At 40.0% G+C, this 18,981-nt stretch overlaps 1 protein-coding gene across 1 annotated transcript in view; it reads right to left on the bottom strand.

Annotated features, from left to right (window-relative positions):
• LOC126089129 (DNA-directed RNA polymerase III subunit RPC1) overlaps positions 1 to 18,758 on the bottom strand; it is a 217,641-nt gene extending 198,883 nt beyond the window's left edge. Inside the window, exons 1-2 of the mRNA XM_049906890.1 lie at positions 18,602 to 18,758; positions 18,267 to 18,402 (exon numbers count right to left, since the gene is read on the bottom strand). Of these exons, the coding sequence (XP_049762847.1) occupies positions 18,267 to 18,402; positions 18,602 to 18,645 (180 nt within the window). The 5' untranslated portion in view covers positions 18,646 to 18,758. The remainder of the gene's footprint in view (positions 1 to 18,266; positions 18,403 to 18,601) is intronic.
• Between the last annotated feature and the right edge of the window lie 223 nt (positions 18,759 to 18,981).

Below are 18,981 nucleotides of genomic sequence, written 5' to 3' on the forward strand. Positions count from 1 at the left end.
CAATGTGGATTCTGTCATGGAAAATGTATTGCAATTGATACACATCACCCCTTTATAGTCTTCAGATCAGCCTAAGGCAGTACTGACAGGAAGAATGTACAGCAATGGAAGAATTAGAGAGTCCTAATAAACTGATCACCTTACTGAAAACACCTGCAGTCAAGTAAAGCTACAGAATATTTTATCAAAAGCTGTTGATCACAAAAGTGGAGTAAGACAGGGCCATTCATTATCCTGTTCTCTGTTTAAAATAGCCTTGGAAAAGGTTATTACAGATGTGGACATCTATGCCAGGGTGACTATCCCCTACAAAACAGTTCAGATGTTGGCATAAGCAGGTCATACTGGTATAATTGCAAGAACACCAAGAGCAGTGAAGGTAAAAGTGCAGTTATGTTGTCAGCAGCTTTTGTGTCGTGTGCTGTAGTTGGTAGCCATCTAATGGTGAATGATGGGAAGTGAACAAATTAATGGTGGTTATATAAGATGGCAGAACTAATGAGAGAGCAATGTTCAAGAAACATTGTCATGTTGTGGAGTGTATGAATTACGTGGCAGCATAGTGGAATACACAGCGCAGAATGCTGCCATACAAAACAGAAAATTCCATTAAATTTATACTGTACTCCCATGCTACAGATCAGTTTTCCTTCAGTCTCACTGGCTTACCCAGCTCACAACCAAGCTGCAACATTACAACCTAACTTTTTTTACATTCACATTCGTTGGCTTCGCTAACACATAACCAGACTAAAAAAAAGTCAACCTAACCTAGGCCTTGTGCTACACTACAGATCAGTCCGTTACCATAGCCAGTTTTCCTCCAGCAACTTTTGTTGGCAACTCACGACCCAACTCCAAGACTGTAGTACGAAACAATACACCAAGGAACACCAAGGAACCCTGTCATATTCTGAAAAACATACAATACAAGAAATGCATATGAAAACCAGTAACCAACTTCATAATTCATATTAGCCAGAATACTAATCGTCAACCTTGCACTAACTATTTCAAAAACAAAAGCAATTAACTGAACCTTTCATAAAAACAAGTCATGAAATTCAGCAATTTTCACTGACTATAGTATACTATCACCTGACTGGCTATGACCCACAGAAACGAACTGCCAACAGTGGCACACAGCAGAAGATCCACTGACACCATAAGTGCTCTTTAACCACGAACTCACAGATGAATGATAGAAAATCTACATTTATGACAGTAACTAAGAAAGATTATCTTATAAAACCCATTCAGAGACATTGGCTTGTATAAGTTTAATGTCAACCATAGTTACTCTTGCCTTGGGTCAGAAGAAAAGGTTAAGAGCAAAGCCAATTCTGAAATCAAAACACAAATACTGCCCGCGAACAAGTGTTTCATGATCTCAGGAAAGATTTGAAATAACAGATGCTGTTCAGGAACAATAATTATGACGTACACAGTCATAGTGAGACAAATGCTGAAACAAGAACATTAGCAAAATTTGATGAAAAGTGACTTAGAATATTTGAAACAAAGATTTTAAGAGAATTTCTTGGGCCATTGAAAGAATATGATGTCTGAAGAATAAGATTCAACTATGAATTATATAATCTATATAATGGACAATACATTGTCAGCTGCATTAAAATTAAAAGGTTTGTTAGTGAGAACTATCAACAGAATTATTAATAAGATATTCAATACAGTTCCTGAAGGAACTAGGACAGTTGGAGGACCAAAGCCGAGATGAGACAAAGTGTCATAGAGTATATAAGGAAAACATGAATTCAGAACTCAAGGAGTTTGGCACTAAACAGGAAAGAATGGAATAATCTTTTAGAGAAGAACACGGCTCACAAAGGGATGTTGTGCCAGTGTTGATGAGGATAATAATAATGATAATTATGCGTAAGGAGCAACCACATGAAACTAACTGCAGAGTAGGTAAATGCCACACTGAGATTCATTGGAAGAATCCTCAGAAAATGCAGTCCACCTATGAAGGAGGCAGCTTACAAAAAACTCAATAGACTAATATCCATTAGACTAATATCAGTCAATCTGTACCTGATAGGACTACTAGAGGAAATAGAGAAGATCCAAAGAAGAGCAGCATGCTTCATTACCCAGACATTTAGTAAGCGTGAAAGCTAATTTTGTGGATATAGAAATTAGCAAGCTAACATACTTTGGGTACTTTCAATCTCTGATGCCATACAGAATAATATTCTGGGGGTAACTCAACACTTAGGCAAACATTATTCACTGCACAAAAGAAAGTGGTTAGAACAATGTGTGGGGCTAACAGTCGCACATCTTGTAGGCATCTGTTTAAAAGGTTAGAAATTCTTACAGCAGCCTCACTGTACGTTTACTAGGTAATAAAATATGCTCTCAACACTATGGGCCAGCTTAAAAACAACTGTGACATTCATGATTATAATACCAGAAGAAATAAACTTAACACTATCCTCTACTTCACCTATCTTTGGCACAGAAAGGGGTAAAATATGCTGCTATAAAACTTTTTGATAAATTAGCAGATGAAATAAAATGTCTGACAGACAGCAGTAATAGTTTTAAAAACAAACTGAAATCATATCTTCTTCACAACTCCTTCTATACCATGCATGAATTCTTGAACAGGAATACATAAATCTATAGATATAATATATGCATTATGTGCCATTTAATGGAATGGCATAGCTAATAAAAATTTTAAGCTTTTAAAAAAACACCTTGATTCCTGTGCTAATTTCTTATGCACTTGACATGTTCCACATCGTAACGGTTACCGTGAGATCATGGGGTGCTTTTCTACGACAATTATGGTTTTTTTTTTTTTTTTTTTTTTTTTAAATGAGTCAACAAATATATTGCTTCCATTTAGGTATACTTCAAGAAAAGACCACGGAGGTAAAATTAGGGAGATATGAGTTCGCATTGATGCTTACGAACAAGATATCTTCTCGAGGATCATTTGCAACAGGAACAGGAAAAGCAAGAAGTATCAGGGTTACACAAAGTACCCTGTGCCACATACCGTAAGACGGCTCATGAAGTATAGACGCAGCAATCTGTGACTGAATGCTGAGGACACTATAGGGTACAGGAAAGTGTCAAGTGACTGTAGGAGGAAATAGGATGACTTGGATAGAATTTCTATTTGTACAATGAATGGCAGCTTGTTCTAAATGTAGAAAACTATATGTTAATGAATAAGAGTAGGAAAAACAATCCTCTAGTGTTTGAATACAGCATTAAGTTTTGTTAGTATTGGTATTAGTTGTGGTTTAGTAGTATTAATAGAAGTAGTTGCTTTCTTAATAGAGAGAGAATCTTGAGACCACTATTGTTTGTTTTATAAATAGTCCTACTGGTGTAACTGAACTTAGGTAATGTGGACGTATAGTTTTTTTCAGTATGTAAAATTTTACCCCAAGTGAGAAGTGTGGGCTCCGTCGTAAGTTTGTGAGTAGTGGGGGGAATGCAGTGGGGAAGCCAGTGGGAATTCTAACAAGGTCCTCTCCTGGGAATGCAGAATATATAGTAGAAATAAGTTGATAGAGGAGCAGGAGCATAATATCTGTGCCCTTCAGGTGCAGTTACAACACACAAAAGAGGATATAGATAGGTTGAGGAGGGTGAAGGTTGCTGGAGAATGGGAACTGGCAGTTGCCAAGAAGGCAGCTAGGAGGAGGAGGTATTCAGACAGTTATACTTTGAGTATATGCAATAGATTTGACCAACTTTCAGAGTTAAGTGGAGAGGAGGTGTAGGGAACATGCAGCAGTCCTCAGCAGTTAGGAGGCCTAGATCAATTGAAAAGTCTAACAGGAAGAAGAAGGTTCTACTGCTAGGTAGTTCTCAAGGTATAGGTGCGGGCCAGCAGTTGCAGGAAGTTTTGGGGAGTGAGTACCAAGTCAACAGCACTGTGAAGCCTACTGCATGGTCGTCTCAGGTGACAGACAGGATAAGGGAGTTATGTAGGAATTTTACGAAGGATGATCAGGTGGTGATTGTGGGTGGAACAGGGAACAGTCTTCATAGGGATAGAGAATATGATGTAGGTGGTGACCTGGTAAAGATAGCTACTCAAACTGCTGGCACTAATGTGCATTTCATGCAACTGTTTCAGCATCATGATCAGCCTCATCTTAATGCGGCTGTTAGGCGCGTTAACATGGGGCTGGAGAAAGCACTGATGGCAGAGGGCATGGGTCACATTTCAGTGGTCCCAGTTGAGTCTATCAGTAGATTGGGTTTCGCTAAGCATGGCCTACACCTCAGTAGGTATGGGAAGGGGAGGCTGGCAAAGCTTATAGGTAACAGTGTAGTGGGTGGTAGTGGGAGTACTCATGGAAAAATTCCTGTAGTAGTTGGTGTTAGAGCTGCACCTTTTTTACATTGAAGTCAGATGATAGATACACCTGCTTACAGGAAGTCCCTCTTAAGGGATCACCTTCAGAGGACATCATGTTTCCAAGTAGGGAAGAAACTAGCATATTTCATCAAAATATAAGAGGTATTAGAGATAAAGTTAGTGAACCGCTTATAGATGTTGACTTTGAAATTATTGGTATATTGGAGCACCACTTAAATAATTTGACAGTTCAGAGCCTTCCTTTACCAGGATACGGATTAGCTGGCTGTTTTTCAAGGAGTTCCTTGCAGGGTGGGAGAGTCGTCATGTACGTAAAAAATAGTGTTCCATTTGAGTCCATAGACGTATCACGGCACTGCACTGAACTGAACAGATATTTGATTGTTGTGCAGGGACAGTTGAATTTAGTGAAACTAAACTTCCAATTGTCGTTGTTTATTGGTCCCTTAACTCTGACTTCAGAGCTTTTCAGCTCAAGCTAAAAAGGTTTCTTGATTCACTTTTTAGGAAATACCAGAAATTAGTTATATGTGGTGACTTCAATATAAATTTTGTATACGATGGTGCAAGAAAGAGGATGTTGGTAGATCTACTAAATTCATATGATCTGATGCAGATTGTGTGTTTTCCAACTAGGGTGCAGGGGAACAGTAGCACAGCCATACACAATATTTTTATTCATTCTTCGTTTCTAGATGGACATTCTGTTAGCAAAAGGGTGAATGGCCTTTTAGCCCATGATGCACAAATTTTAACACCAAAAGGCTTTTATACTCAAACAAATGTCACATATAATTACAAACTAAGTAGGAAAGTTAATCCAACAGCAATAGAGAGTTTTTAAATCTCATCAAGGAATAAGAGTGGCGGAATGTTTATAGTGCCAATAACATAGATGACAAATGTAATGCTTTTCTTAACACATTTCTCATGCTCTTTGAGAGTTGCTTCCATTCGAAATGAAGCACTATCAGTAAAAGGCAGCCCAGGTGGCTGACTAGTGGGATAAGGAAATCATGTAGAACAAAGCAGGGATTATATCAAAATGTTAGAAGTAGTCACAATCAAGCTGCAGTAAGCCCATTACATTGTAAGGTGCTTAAAAAGGAAGGCAAAGAGTATGTGGTATGCAAATAGAATAGCTAATTCACAGGATAAAATTAAAACCATATGGTCAGTTGAGAAAGAAGTGTCTGGTCAGCAGCACAAGGTCAACGATATAAAGTCAGTTTGCAGTAAAAATATTTCTGTTACTGATAAATCAGATATATGTACAGTATTTAACAATCATTTTTGGAGCACTGTTGGTGAATTAAATACAAATCTAGTTTCTACAGGGAATCATATAACTCTCTTGGCAAATGCCTTTCTGAGACTGATGTCTGAAATACTCCTCTGTGATACAGACATGGTGGAGATTGAGTCAATAATTAAATCACTGAAGACTAAGGACTCTCATGGTTATGATGGAGGGCCTAGCAGAACATTGAAGTACTGTGCTGCACATTTAGCCATATTTGTAATTTTTCCTTTAGGAATGGTCAGTTTCCTGAACGATTTAAGTTCTCAGTAGTAAAGCCACTTCATAAAAAGGGAGAAACGGATAATGTAGACAATTTTAGACCTATTTCTACGTCACCAGTGTTTGCTAAAGTTATTGAAAATGCTATGTACGTAAGAATCATTGATCACTGTATATCACAACATTTGCTATAAAATGTACAGTTCGGCTTTATAAGTTGCTTAACAACTGAAAGCGCTCTATTCTTTTTTCTCTGGGAGGTACTGGATGGTTTAAACAAAATGTTTTGAACACTAGGCACATTTTTTGATTTAACAAAGGTGTTTGTTTGTGTTGATCACAAAATATTGCTCCAGAAGCCGGATCATTATGGAATATGTGGAGTAGCTCACAATTGGTTCACCTATTAATTCAGCAACGGGCAGCAAAAGGTCATTATGCACAGTGTTGAGAATGGGTGTGATGTGGGGTCTGAGTGGGGTATAGGTGCCCCAGGGATCAGTGTTGGGGCCACTCCCGTTCCTTATTTATATGGAAGATGTGCCCTCTAGTATTATGGGTAACTCTAAAATATTTCTGTTTCTACATCTACATCTACATTTATACTCCGCAAGCCACCCAACGGTGTGTGGCGGAGGGCACTTACGTGCCACTGTCATTATCTCCCTTTCCTGTTCCAGTCGCGTATGGTTCGCGGGAAGAACGACTGTCTGAAAGCCTCTGTGCGCGCTCTAATCTCTCTAATTTTACATTCGTGATCTCCTCGGGAGGTATAAGTAGGGGGAAGCAATATATTCGATACCTCATCCAGAAACGCACCCTCTCGAAACCTGGCGAGCAAGCTACACCGCGATGCAGAGCGCCTCTCTTGCAGAGTCTGCCACTTGAGTTTGTTAAACATCTCCGTAACGCTATCACGGTTACCAAATAACCCTGTGACGAAACGCGCCGCTCTTCTTTGGATCTTCTCTATCTCCTCCGTCAACCCGATCTGGTACGGATCCCACACTGATGAGCAATACTCAAGTATAGGTCGAACGAGTGTTTTGTAAGCCACCTCCTTTGTTGATGGACTACATTTTCTAAGGACTCTCCCAATGAATCTCAACCTGGTACCCGCCTTACCAACAATTAATTTTATATGATCATTCCACTTCAAATCGTTCCGCACGCATACTCCCAGATATTTTACAGAAGTAACTGCTACCAGTGTTTGTTCCGCTATCATATAATCATACAATAAAGGATCCTTCTTTCTATGTATTCGCAATACATTACATTTGTCTATGTTAAGGGTCAGTTGCCACTCCCTGCACCAAGTGCCTATCCGCTGCAGATCTTCCTGCATTTCGCTACAATTTTCTAATGCTGCAACTTCTCTGTATACTACAGCATCATCCGCGAAAAGCCGCATGGAACTTCCGACACTATCTACTAGGTCATTAATATATATTGTGAAAAGCAATGGTCCCATAACGCTCCCCTGTGGCACGCCAGAGGTTACTTTAACGTCTGTAGATGTCTCTCCATTGAGAACAACATGCTGTGTTCTGTTTGCTAAAAACTCTTCAATCCAGCCACACAGCTGGTCTGATATTCCGTAGGCTCTTACTTTGTTTATCAGGCGACAGTGCGGAACTGTATCGAACGCCTTCCGGAAGTCAAGGAAAATGGCATCTACCTGGGAGCCTGTATCTAATATTTTCTGGGTTTCATGAACAAATAATGCGAGTTGGGTTTCACACGATCGCTGTTTCCGGAATCCATGTTGATTCCTACATAGTAGATTCTGAGTTTCCAAAAACGACATGATACTCGAGCAAAAGACATGTTCTAAAATTCTACAACAGATCGACGTCAGAGAGATAGGTCTATAGTTTTGCGCATCTGCTCGACGACCCTTCTTGAAGACTGGGACTACCTGTGCTCTTTTCCAATCATTTGGAACCTTCTGTTCCTCTAGAGACTTGCGGTACACAGCTGTTAGAAGGGGGGCAAGTTCTTTCGCGTACTCTGTGTAGAATCGAATTGGTATCCCGTCAGGTCCAGTGGACTTTCCTCTGTTGAGTGATTCCAGTTGCTTTTCTATTCCTTGGACACTTATTTCAATGTCAGCCATTTTTTCGTTGGTGCGAGGACACTAGCTTGGTAGTAAAGGATGCTGTTTGCAACACTAGCTCGGTTTCAAATAGTGCAGTTCATGACATAAGTTCATGGCCTGTAGAAAATAAACTAACACTAAAACACAGTAAGACTCCATTTTTACAGTTTCTAACACACAATTCAACAAAATCTGACATTTTAATTTCACAGAAGGGGCATGAGATTAAGGAAACAGAACAGTTCAAATTCCTAGATGTTCAGATAGATAATAAGCTGTCGTGGAAAGCCCACATTCAGGATCTTGTTCAAAGACTTAATGCTGCCATTCTTACTATTCGAATTGTATCAGAAGTGAGTGATCGTTCGACATGAAAATTAGTCTACTTTGCTTATTTTCATTTGCTTATGTCATATGGCCTCCCCATGAACCACAGACCTTGCCGTTGGTGGGGAGGCTTGCGTGCCTCAACAATACAGATAGCTGTACCGTAGGTGCAACCACAACGGAGGGGTATCCGTTGACAGGCCAGACAAACGTATGGTTCCTGAAGAGGGGCAGCAGCCTTTTCAGTAGTTGCAGGGGCAACAGTCTGGATGATTGACTGATCTGGCCTTGTAACATTAACCAAAATGGCTTTGCTATTCTGGTACTGCGAACGGCTGAAAGCAAGAGGAAACTACAGACATAATTTTTCCCGAGGGCATGCAGCTTTACTGTATGATTAAATGATGATGATGTCCTATTGGGTAAAATATTCCGGAGGTAAAATAGTCCCCCATTCGGATCTCCGGGTGGGGACTACTCAAGAGGACGTCGTTATCAGGAGAAAGAAAACTGGCGTTCTACGGATCGGAGTGTGGAATGTCAGATACCTTAATCGGGCAGGTAGGTTACAAAATTTAAAAAGGGAAATGGATAGGTTAAAGTTAGATATAGTGGGAATTAGTGAAGTTTGGTGGCAGGAGTAACAAGACTTTTGGTCAGGTGAATACAAGGTTACAAATACAAAATCAAATAGGGGTAATGCAGGAGTCGGTTTAATAATGAATAAAAAAATAGGAGTGCGGGTAAGCTACTACAAACAGCATAGTGAACGCATTATTGTGGCCAAGATAGACACGGAATCCACGCCTACTACAGTAGTACAAGTTCACATGCCAACTAACTCTGCAGATGATGACGGAATTGATGAAGTGTATGATGAGATAAAAGAAATTATTCAGGTAGTGAAGGGAGATGAAAATTTAATAGTCGTGGGTGACAGGAATTCAAGAGTAGGAAAAGGGAGAGAAGGAAACATAGTACGTGAAAATGGATTGCGGCTAAGAAATGAAAGAGGAAGCCGTCTGGTAGAATTTTGCGCAGAGCATAACTTAATCATGGCTAACACTTGGTTTAAGAAGCATGAAAGAAGGTTGTATACATGGAAGAACCATGGAGATACTAAAAGGTATCAGATAGATTATATAATGGTAAGACAGAGATTTAGGAACCAGGTTTTAAATTGTAAGACATTTCCAGGGGCAGGTGTGGACTCTGACCACAATCTATTGGTTATGAACTGTAGATTAAAACTGAAGAAACTGCAAAAAGGTGGGAAATTAAGAAGATAGGACCTGGATAAACTGAAAGAACCAGGGATAGTACAGAGTTTCAGGGAGAGCAAAAGGGAACAATTGACAGGAATGGGGGAAAGAAATACAGTAGAAGAAGAATGGGTAGCTTTGAGGGATGAAATAGTGAAGGCAGCAGAGGATCAAATAGGTAAAAAGACGAGGGCTAGTAGAAACCCTTGGGTAACAGAAGAAATATTGAATTTGATTGATGAAAGGAGAAAATATAAAAATGCAGTAAATGAAGCAGGCAAAAAGGAATACAAACGTCTGAAAAATGATATCGACAGGAAATGCAAAATGGCTAAGCAGGGATGGCTAGAGGACAAATGTAAGGATGTAGAGGCTTATCTCACTAGGGGTAAGATAGATACTGCCTACAGGAAAATTAACGAGACCTTTGGAGAAAGGAGAACCACTTGCATGAATATCAAGAGCTTTGATGGAAACCCAGTTCTAAGCAAAGAAGGGAAAGCGGAAAGGTGGAAGGAGTATATAGAGGGTCTATACTAAACAAGACTTTTGGTCAGGTGATTACAGGGTTATAAATACAAAATCAAATAGGGGTAATGCAGGAGTAGGTTTAATAATGAATAAAAAAATAGGAGTGCGGGTTAGCTACTACAAACAGCATAGTGAACGCATTATTGTGGCCAAGATAGACACAAAGCCCATGCCTACTACAGTAGTACAAGTTTATATGCCAACTAGCTCTGCAGATGATGAAGAAATAGATGAAATGTATGACGAGATAAAAGAAATTATTCAGGTAGTGAAGGGAGACGAAAATTTAATAGTCATGGGTGACTGGAATTCGTCAGTAGGAAAAGGGAGAGAAGAAAACATAGTAGGTGAATATGGATTTGGGGGAAGGAATGAAAGAGGAAGCCGCCTTGTAGAATTTTGCACAGAGCATAACTTAATCTTAGCCAACACTTGGTTCAAGAATCATAAAAGAAGGTTGTATACCTGGAAGAATCCTGGAGATACTAAAAGGTATCAGATAGATTATATAATGGTAAGACAGAGATTTAGGAACCAGGTTTTAAATTGTAAGACATTTCCTGGGGCAGATGTGGATTCTGACCACAATCTATTGGTTATGAACTGCAGATTGAAACTGAAGAAACTGCAAAAAGGTGGGAATTTAAGGAGATGGGACCTGGATAAACTGAAAGAACCAGAGGTTGTAGAGAGTTTCAGGGAGAGCATAATGGAACAATTGACAGGAATGGGGGAAAGAAATACAGTAGAAGAAGAATGGGTAGCTCTGAGGGATGAAGTAGTGAAGGCAGCAGAGGATCAAGTAGGTAAAAAGACGAGGGCTAGTAGAAATCCTTGGGTAACAGAAGAAATATTGAATTTAATTGATGAAAGGAGAAAATATAAAAATGCAGTAAATGAAGCAGGCAAAAAGGAATACAAACGTCTCAAAAATAATATCGACAGGAAGTGCAAAATGGCTAAGCAGGGATGGCTAGAGGACAAATGTAAGGATGTAGAGGCTTGTCTCACTAGGGGTAAGATAGATACTGCCTACAGGAAAATTAAAGAGATCTTTGGAGAGAAGGGAACCACTTGTATGAATATCAAGAGCTCAGATGGCAACCCAGTTCTAAGCAAAGAAGGGAAGGCAGAAAGGTGGAAGGAGTATATAGAGGGTTTATACAAGGGCGATGTACTTGAGAACAATATTATGGAAATGGAAGAGGATGTAGATGAAGACGAAATGGGAGATAAGATACTGCGTGAAGAGTTTGACAGAGCACTGAAAGACCTGAGTCGAAACAAGGCCCCGGGAGTAGACAACATTCCATTTGAACTACTGATGGCCTCGGGAGAGCCAGTCATGACAAAACTCTACCATCTGGTGAGTACGATGTATGAGACAGGCGAAATACCCTCAGACTTCAAGAAGAATATAATAATTCCAATCCCAAAGAAAGCAGGTGTTGACAGATGTGAAAATTACCGAACTATCAGTTTAATAAGTCACAGCTGCAAAATACTAACGCGAATTCTTTACAGACGAATGGAAAAACTGGTAGAAGCCGACCTCGGGGAAGATCAGTTTGGATTCCGTAGAAATGTTGGAACACGTGAGGCAATACTGACCTTACGACTTATCTTAGAAGAAAGATTAAGAAAAGGCAAACCTACGTTTCTAGCATTTGTAGACTTAGAGAAAGCTTTTTACAATGTTAACTGGAATACTCTCTTTCAAATTCTGAAGGTGGCAGGGGTAAAATACAGGGAGCGAAAGGCTATTTACAGTTTGTACAGAAACCAGATGGCAATTATAAGAGTCCAGGGGCATGAAAGGGAAGCAGTGGTTGGGAAAGGAGTAAGACAGGGTTGTAGCCTCTCCCCGATGTTATTCAATCTGTATATTGAGCAAGCAGTAAAGGAAACAAAAGAAAAATTCGGAGTAGGTATTAAAATGCATGGAGAAGAAGTAAAAACTTTGAGGTTCGCCGATGACATTGTAATTCTGTCAGAGACAGCAAAGGACTTGGAGGAACAGTTGAATGGAATGGACAGTGTCTTGAAAGGAGGATATAAGATGAACATCAACAAAAGCAAAACGAGGATAATGGAATGTAGTCAAATTAAGTCGGGTGATGCTGAGGGTATTAGATTAGGAAATGAGACACTTAAAGTAGTAAAGGAGTTTTGCTATTTAGGGAGTAAAATAACCGATGATGGTCGAAGTAGAGAGGATATAAAATGTAGACTGGCAATGGCAAGGAAAGCGTTTCTCAAGAAGAGGAATTTGTTAACATCGAGTATAGATTTAAGAGTCAGGAAGTCATTTCTGAAAGTATTTGTATGGAGTGTAGCCATGTATGGAAGTGAAACATGGACGATAACTAGTTTGGACAAGAAGAGAATAGAAGCTTTCGAAATGTGGTGCTACAGAAGAATGCTGAAGATAAGGTGGGTAGATCACGTAACTAATGAGGAGGTATTGAATAGGATTGGGGAGAAGAGAAGTTTGTGGCACAACTTGACTAGAAGAAGGGATCGGTTGGTAGGACGTGTTTTGAGGCATCAAGGGATCACAAATTTAGCATTGGAGGGCAGTGTGGAGGGTAAAAATCGTAGAGGGAGACCAAGAGATGAATACACTAAGCAGATTCAGAAGGATGTAGGTTGCAGTAGATACTGGGAGATGAAGAAGCTTGCACAGGATAGAGTAGCATGGAGAGCTGCATCAAACCAGTCTCGGGACTGAAGACCACAACAACAACAACATACTAGGGCGATGTACTTGAGGACAATATTATGGAAATGGAAGAGGATGTAGATGAAGATGAAATGGAAGATATGATTTTGTGTGAAGAGTCTGACAGAGCACTGAAATACCCAAGTCAAAACAAGGCCCCCGGAGTAGACAACATCCAATAGAACTACTGACAGCCTTTGGAGAGCCAGTCCTGACAAAACTCTACCATCTGGTGAGCAAGATGTATGAGACAGGCAAAATACCCTTAGACTTCAAGAAGAATATATTAATCCCAATCCCAAAGAAAGCTGGTGTAGACAGATGTGAAAATTACCGAACTATCAGTTTAATAAGTCACAGCTGCAAAATACTACCGTGAATTCTTTACAGACGAATGGAAAAACTGGTAGAAGCCGACCTTGGGGAAGATCAGTTTGGATTTCGTAGAAATATTGGAACACGTGAGGCAATACTGACCCTACGGCTTATCTTAGAAGCTAGATTAAGGAAAGGCAAACCTACATTTCTAGCATTTTTAGACTTAGAGAAAGCTTTTGACAATGTTGATTGGAATACTCTCTTTCAAATTCTGAAGGTGGCAGGGGTAAAATACAGGGAGCGAAAGGCTATTTACAATTTGTACATAAAGCAGATGGCAGTCATACGAGTCGAGGGGTATGAAAGGGAAGCAGTGGTAGGGAAGGGAGTGAGACAGGGTTGTAGCCTATCCCCGATGTTATTCAATCTGTATATTGAGCAAGCAATAAAGGAAACAAAAGAAAAGTTCGGAATATGTATTAAAATCCATGGAGAAGAAATAAAAACTATGAGGTTCGCCGATGACATTGTAATTCTGTCAGAGACAGCAAAGGACTTGGAAGAGTAGTTGAAGGGAATGGACAGTGTCTTGAATAGAGGGTATAAGATGAACATCAACAAAAGCAAAAATGAGGATAATGGAATGTAGTCGAATTAAGTCGGGTGATGCTGAGGGAAAATGAGACACTTGAAGTATTAAAGGAGTTTTGCTATTTGGGGAGCAAAATAACTGATGATGGTCGAAGTAGAGAGGATATGACATGTAGACTGGCAATGGCAAGGAAAGCGTTTCTGAAGAAGAAAAATTTGTTAACATCAAGTATAGATTTAAGTGTCAGGAAGTCATTTCTGAAAGTATTTGTATGGAGTGTAGCCATGTATGCAAGTGAAACGTGGATGATAAATAGCTTAGACAAGAAGAGAATAGAAGCTTTCGAAATGTGGTGCTATAGAAGAATGCTGAAGATTAGATGGGCAGATCACATAACTAATGAGGAGGTATTGAATAGGATTGGGGAGAAGAGAAGTTTGTGGCACAACTTGACTAGAAGAAGGGATCGGTTGGTAGGACATGTTCTGAGACATCGAGGCATCACCAATTTAGTATTGTAGGGCAGCGTGGAGGGTATAAATCATAGAGGGAGACCAAGAGATGAATACACTAAGCAGATTCAGAAGTATGTAGGTTGCAGTAAGTACTGGGAGATGATGAAGCTTGCACAGGATAGAGTAGCATGGAGAGCTGCATCAAACCAGTCTCAGGACTGAAGACCACCACAACAACAACATGTAATATGGTATTATATTTTGGGGTAACTCTTTCCATTCTAAAAGGATATTTATGGATCAGAAACGGGCAGTAAGTGGTTTAAGTTCGCGAACCTCTTGTCGACCCCTGTTCACAAGTCTGGGTATTTTGACATTGGCCTCTCAATGTATATATTCCGTACTGTCGTTTCTTGTTAACAATATTAGCTTATTCCCAAGAATAAGCAGCTTTCACTCAGTGAATACTCGGCAGAAAACAAACCTGCATTTGGATCGGACTTCCTTAACTCTTGTGCAGAAAGGTGTACAGTGTACTGCTGCATCCATTTTCAATAAGCTACCACTAGAATTCAAAAATCTTAGCAGTAACACACTTTCAAATCAAAACTCAAGAGTTTCCTTATGGGTCACTCCTCCTATTCTGTCAAGCAGTTCCTTGAAAAATGAAGCTCATTCTTGTTGTATTGTCGATTGTGTTTACTTAAATTTATTGCCTGATTTTTTCTCGGGTCCACAAACATTTTATTTTTATATGTTATTACTTTTATGTTGTAATTTCATATACTGACTCGTTCCATAATCTCGGAGATTTGATCTTCAATTTGGTCCTACGTAATTTTGACATGTAAATACAAGGTGTACAACTTTGCTTCTGCAGTTTGCCGATAGATGGCGACAATGGTAAGTAGTGGCTGAAAGAAACAGATCGCAGACATCAGGCAGTTACCTTGGACCTCGGTCAACATAACCTCATTCAAACATTAGTCGATTTGTGTCTGCATCATAAAGTTGTTGTTGATTGAAAATGTCAGGTTACGAACCTAATTCTTGTCATTTGCGGGAGGTGTTACTGCTTTGTTTCAATATGAAGAAATCAGCAGCTGAGTCTCGTAGAATGCTCTGAAGTACATATGGCGAGGACACTATTGATGAGAGAATGTGTCATGAGTGTTTCAACACTTCAAGAATGGTGATTTTAATATCATAGACCTGCATAGTGGTGGAAGACAGAATGTTTTTGAAGATGAAGAATTGGAGACACTGCCGAGTGAAGACTTGTGTCAAACTCAAGAAGAATTGCCACGATTAGTGGGAGTGACACAGCATGCCATTCCAAACATCTCAAGGCTATGGGCATGATTCAGAAAGAAGGAACTTGGGTCCTGTGTAAGCTGAAACCAAAAGACGTTGAATGGCATTTGTGTGTTTGTGAACAGTTGCTTCAGAGGCAAAAACGGAAGGGATTTCTGTATTGCATTGTGACCGGGGACAAAAAATGGGTTCATTACAATAACCCTAAATGAAAAAAATCACGGGGATGTCCTAGCCATGCTTCCACGTTGACAGCCAAACCAAATATTCACAGCTCCAATATCATGCTCTGCATTTGGTGGGCCCAGCTTGGCGTTGTATACTATGAGGTATTAAAACCAAGTGAAACAATTACAGGTGCTCGATATTGAACACAATTAATGCATTTGAACAGAGCACTAAAAGACAATACAACGAGACGCACGATAAAATGATTTTGCAGCATGACAATGCTTGACCCCATGTTGCAAAAGAGGTCAAAATGTACTTCGAAACGTTAAAATGGTAAGTCCTACCCACCCACCGTATTCTCGAGACATTGCTCGCTCCGACTATCACCTGTTTAGATCAATGGCGCATGGCCTGGCTGACCAACACTTTTGATCTCATTACGAAGTCACAACTTGGATCGATTTGTGGATCACTTCAAAGGCTAAACAATTTTTTCGACGCGGGATTCATGCACTGCCCAAAAGACGGGAGAAAGTAGTGGCCAGCAATGGAAAATACTTTGAATGATACACATTAAACCAATTTGTTTCATTAAAGCCTCAAATATTGTGGAAAAAATCAGTGGAAGCAAAGTTGTATACCTTACAAATAAATAAAAAACACAGCTGTGTTGATAAAATATTTGTGTGTAACACTGCAAAGTGATATGAAATGGAATGAACACCTAAGGTTGGTAATAGGGATGGCAAATGGTCAACTTCAGTTTACTGGGAAAAATCAAGGAACGGAAACAACAAAGAACACTTATGCCACACATTCTTATGCACTCCTTCAGTGTCTGGGATCTCCATCAGGTTCGATTAAAGGAAAACATCAAAGCAATTCAGAGATGTCCTATTACTGACAGGTCTGTTCAACAAGCGAGTACTACAGGAATGCTCCATATAGGCCTACTCAAACAGAAACCCCAACAGAGAAGACAACATTCTTTTTACAAAAACACTACTGAGTGAGCCTAGAAATCTGTCATTTACAACAGACTGCAAAGAATGACACTACTGCCAACACAGTACATCTAGTGTTTGAACTGCAAAAACAAGATACGAGAAATTAGTAGCCATATGAAGGTACTGGGCGGTTATAGTTGAACTTTCCCTATTTAACATGTCATAAAATGGAAATTAATTACCATATGAAGACCAAATTTGGTAGCATTAATGAAACAGACATGAGGAAGAGCAATAATGCAGCATCAATTCAACTGACACACTTTTAATGTGCTGGTACGGTACATCACATCATTACATACTGGTACCATTACTCCTACAAACGGGGCTCATTACGGTGCCCATCAGTGTCCAGAAGAGACTGAAAGCACAGGACTGCGTTATGCACAGCTGAATGAAGCATTTCTGTTAGTGTGCTGGCTATCTCTCTTAATATACTGCACTTCAAATGAGTACATGTGTAATGACACCCTAAACCCTGTCCTTCAGGTAGCCCCACAACCAGAAATCACAACGAGTGAGGGAGATGGTTGATACTTCGATCATTTCCAAACGTGGTTCAGAATAGCAGATGAACTTCACAAGTGATACTCGATGGGGGCCCATCTTGCACGATAACTGTTGAGTTCAATGCATCTCTCTCCTGTAGGGTGGGTATGACATGCTGGTGAAGCATATCGCAGTAATGTTGACCAGACACACTGCGCGGCTTTGGTCCTGCTCAAAAAAGAATGGGCCAATGATGAATGTAGCCAAGAAGCTACGCCACACGGTGACACATTCATCATACAGAGGAACTTCATGCACAGTGATTGGAAGTGAAGATATCCACACTCGGCAATTTTGCGTGATTACCTCACCCATCAGATAAAAATGAGCTTTGTCCGTTCATAGGACGGTCCAGGACCAGCCCTCGTCAACTTCAATCCACACGAGAAAGTGCAGAGCAAAGTCAACACGTCATGCATCCTGTGGTGCAAGCTGCTCTATGATATGGATCTTGTATGCATAGAGTTTAAGAACAGTTCAAAGCACCTTCTGTGCAGTGGATCGCAGGATGTTCAACTCTCATGACACTGCTCACGTACTGCCTGTCGATCAGGAATTGCGCGAAGCACTGTCTGCCTTAGCAACAGTGATTTCATCACCACCTGTGGTGCAACTGGTCGATGGCCTCTCCCCCGGAGCGATGCCCAGTTCTCCAGTTTATTTAAACTACTTCATCATGCTCCGCACAGCAGGTGGAGAAAGGGGACGATATTTTGTATAGAGGAGAAGGAATACAACCGAATTCATCTCGTTATATCTATATTTTTGATGTCATTTTTCAAACAAAAGCCCATCAGACACTAAACAATTACTGCTAATATATTACACGCTCTTAAAGGCAAGGAATTTAGATATTAGTGCTGTCGTATTGAAATTTCTCCGCCGATAGCTTTCGGAATTGTTGAAAGTATTTAGAAGTATTATCACTGAATTGTTTTACAACGTGCGGCTTATTTGGTTTCAACTTTCACTGTTGTTTGTTCAATAAAAATGTCACAACGAATGTAAAATGACACGACTTACCATTCGTCTATCAAGAACTCCATACTGGACGGGTGTCCTCTGGGGATCCTGGCTGTATAGGTTCTTCGCCACAACATGCAAATGAGCTTGTTGCTGAATCTGATGACAACTGTCTACACCGAAGGAGACATGAGATCTGCAGAGTTCATTATATACACAAATTACTAGTGGTACTCACGCAGTGAGTCAATCATTATCTCATCCACACACAGGGAAGTAATAATTACAGTTGAGAGGCAGAACTTAAGTAACAAAACATTTCTTGCATATTTCAAAACATGAACTTTAAATAACGAAATAACGTATAGCAAACAAGAATAGTTGAAATTTCTCACATTTTTCGTGCCAAATTTGTCTCGCGGTATTGTTCTTTAACCATGTTGTGACAAAATGTAAAACACAGGTACCACCCTACATTAACTCCGTTCTCTCAAACGTTGTTGACATTGATAGCACACGTGCAACAACAAATCAAAGAGCATCGTCCGTGAAGACAGCACACAATTCAGTTAATGACAACTAATAGAAATAATATCTATGAAATTGGAACCAGCCGACATACGACAAAGAGTATCGTCCGTGAAGACAGCACACAATTCAGTTAGTGACCACTAGTAGAAATAATATCTTTGAAATTGGTACAAGCCGACAACCGACGGTCAAGAGCATGGAGGTAAGAATAAGGGGAGATGGCGCTACGTATTCGAGCCGTACT

This window comes from Schistocerca cancellata, chromosome 1 (genome assembly GCF_023864275.1).
Source record: "Schistocerca cancellata isolate TAMUIC-IGC-003103 chromosome 1, iqSchCanc2.1, whole genome shotgun sequence".
NCBI classification, from domain to species: Eukaryota; Metazoa; Arthropoda; class Insecta; order Orthoptera; family Acrididae; genus Schistocerca; species Schistocerca cancellata.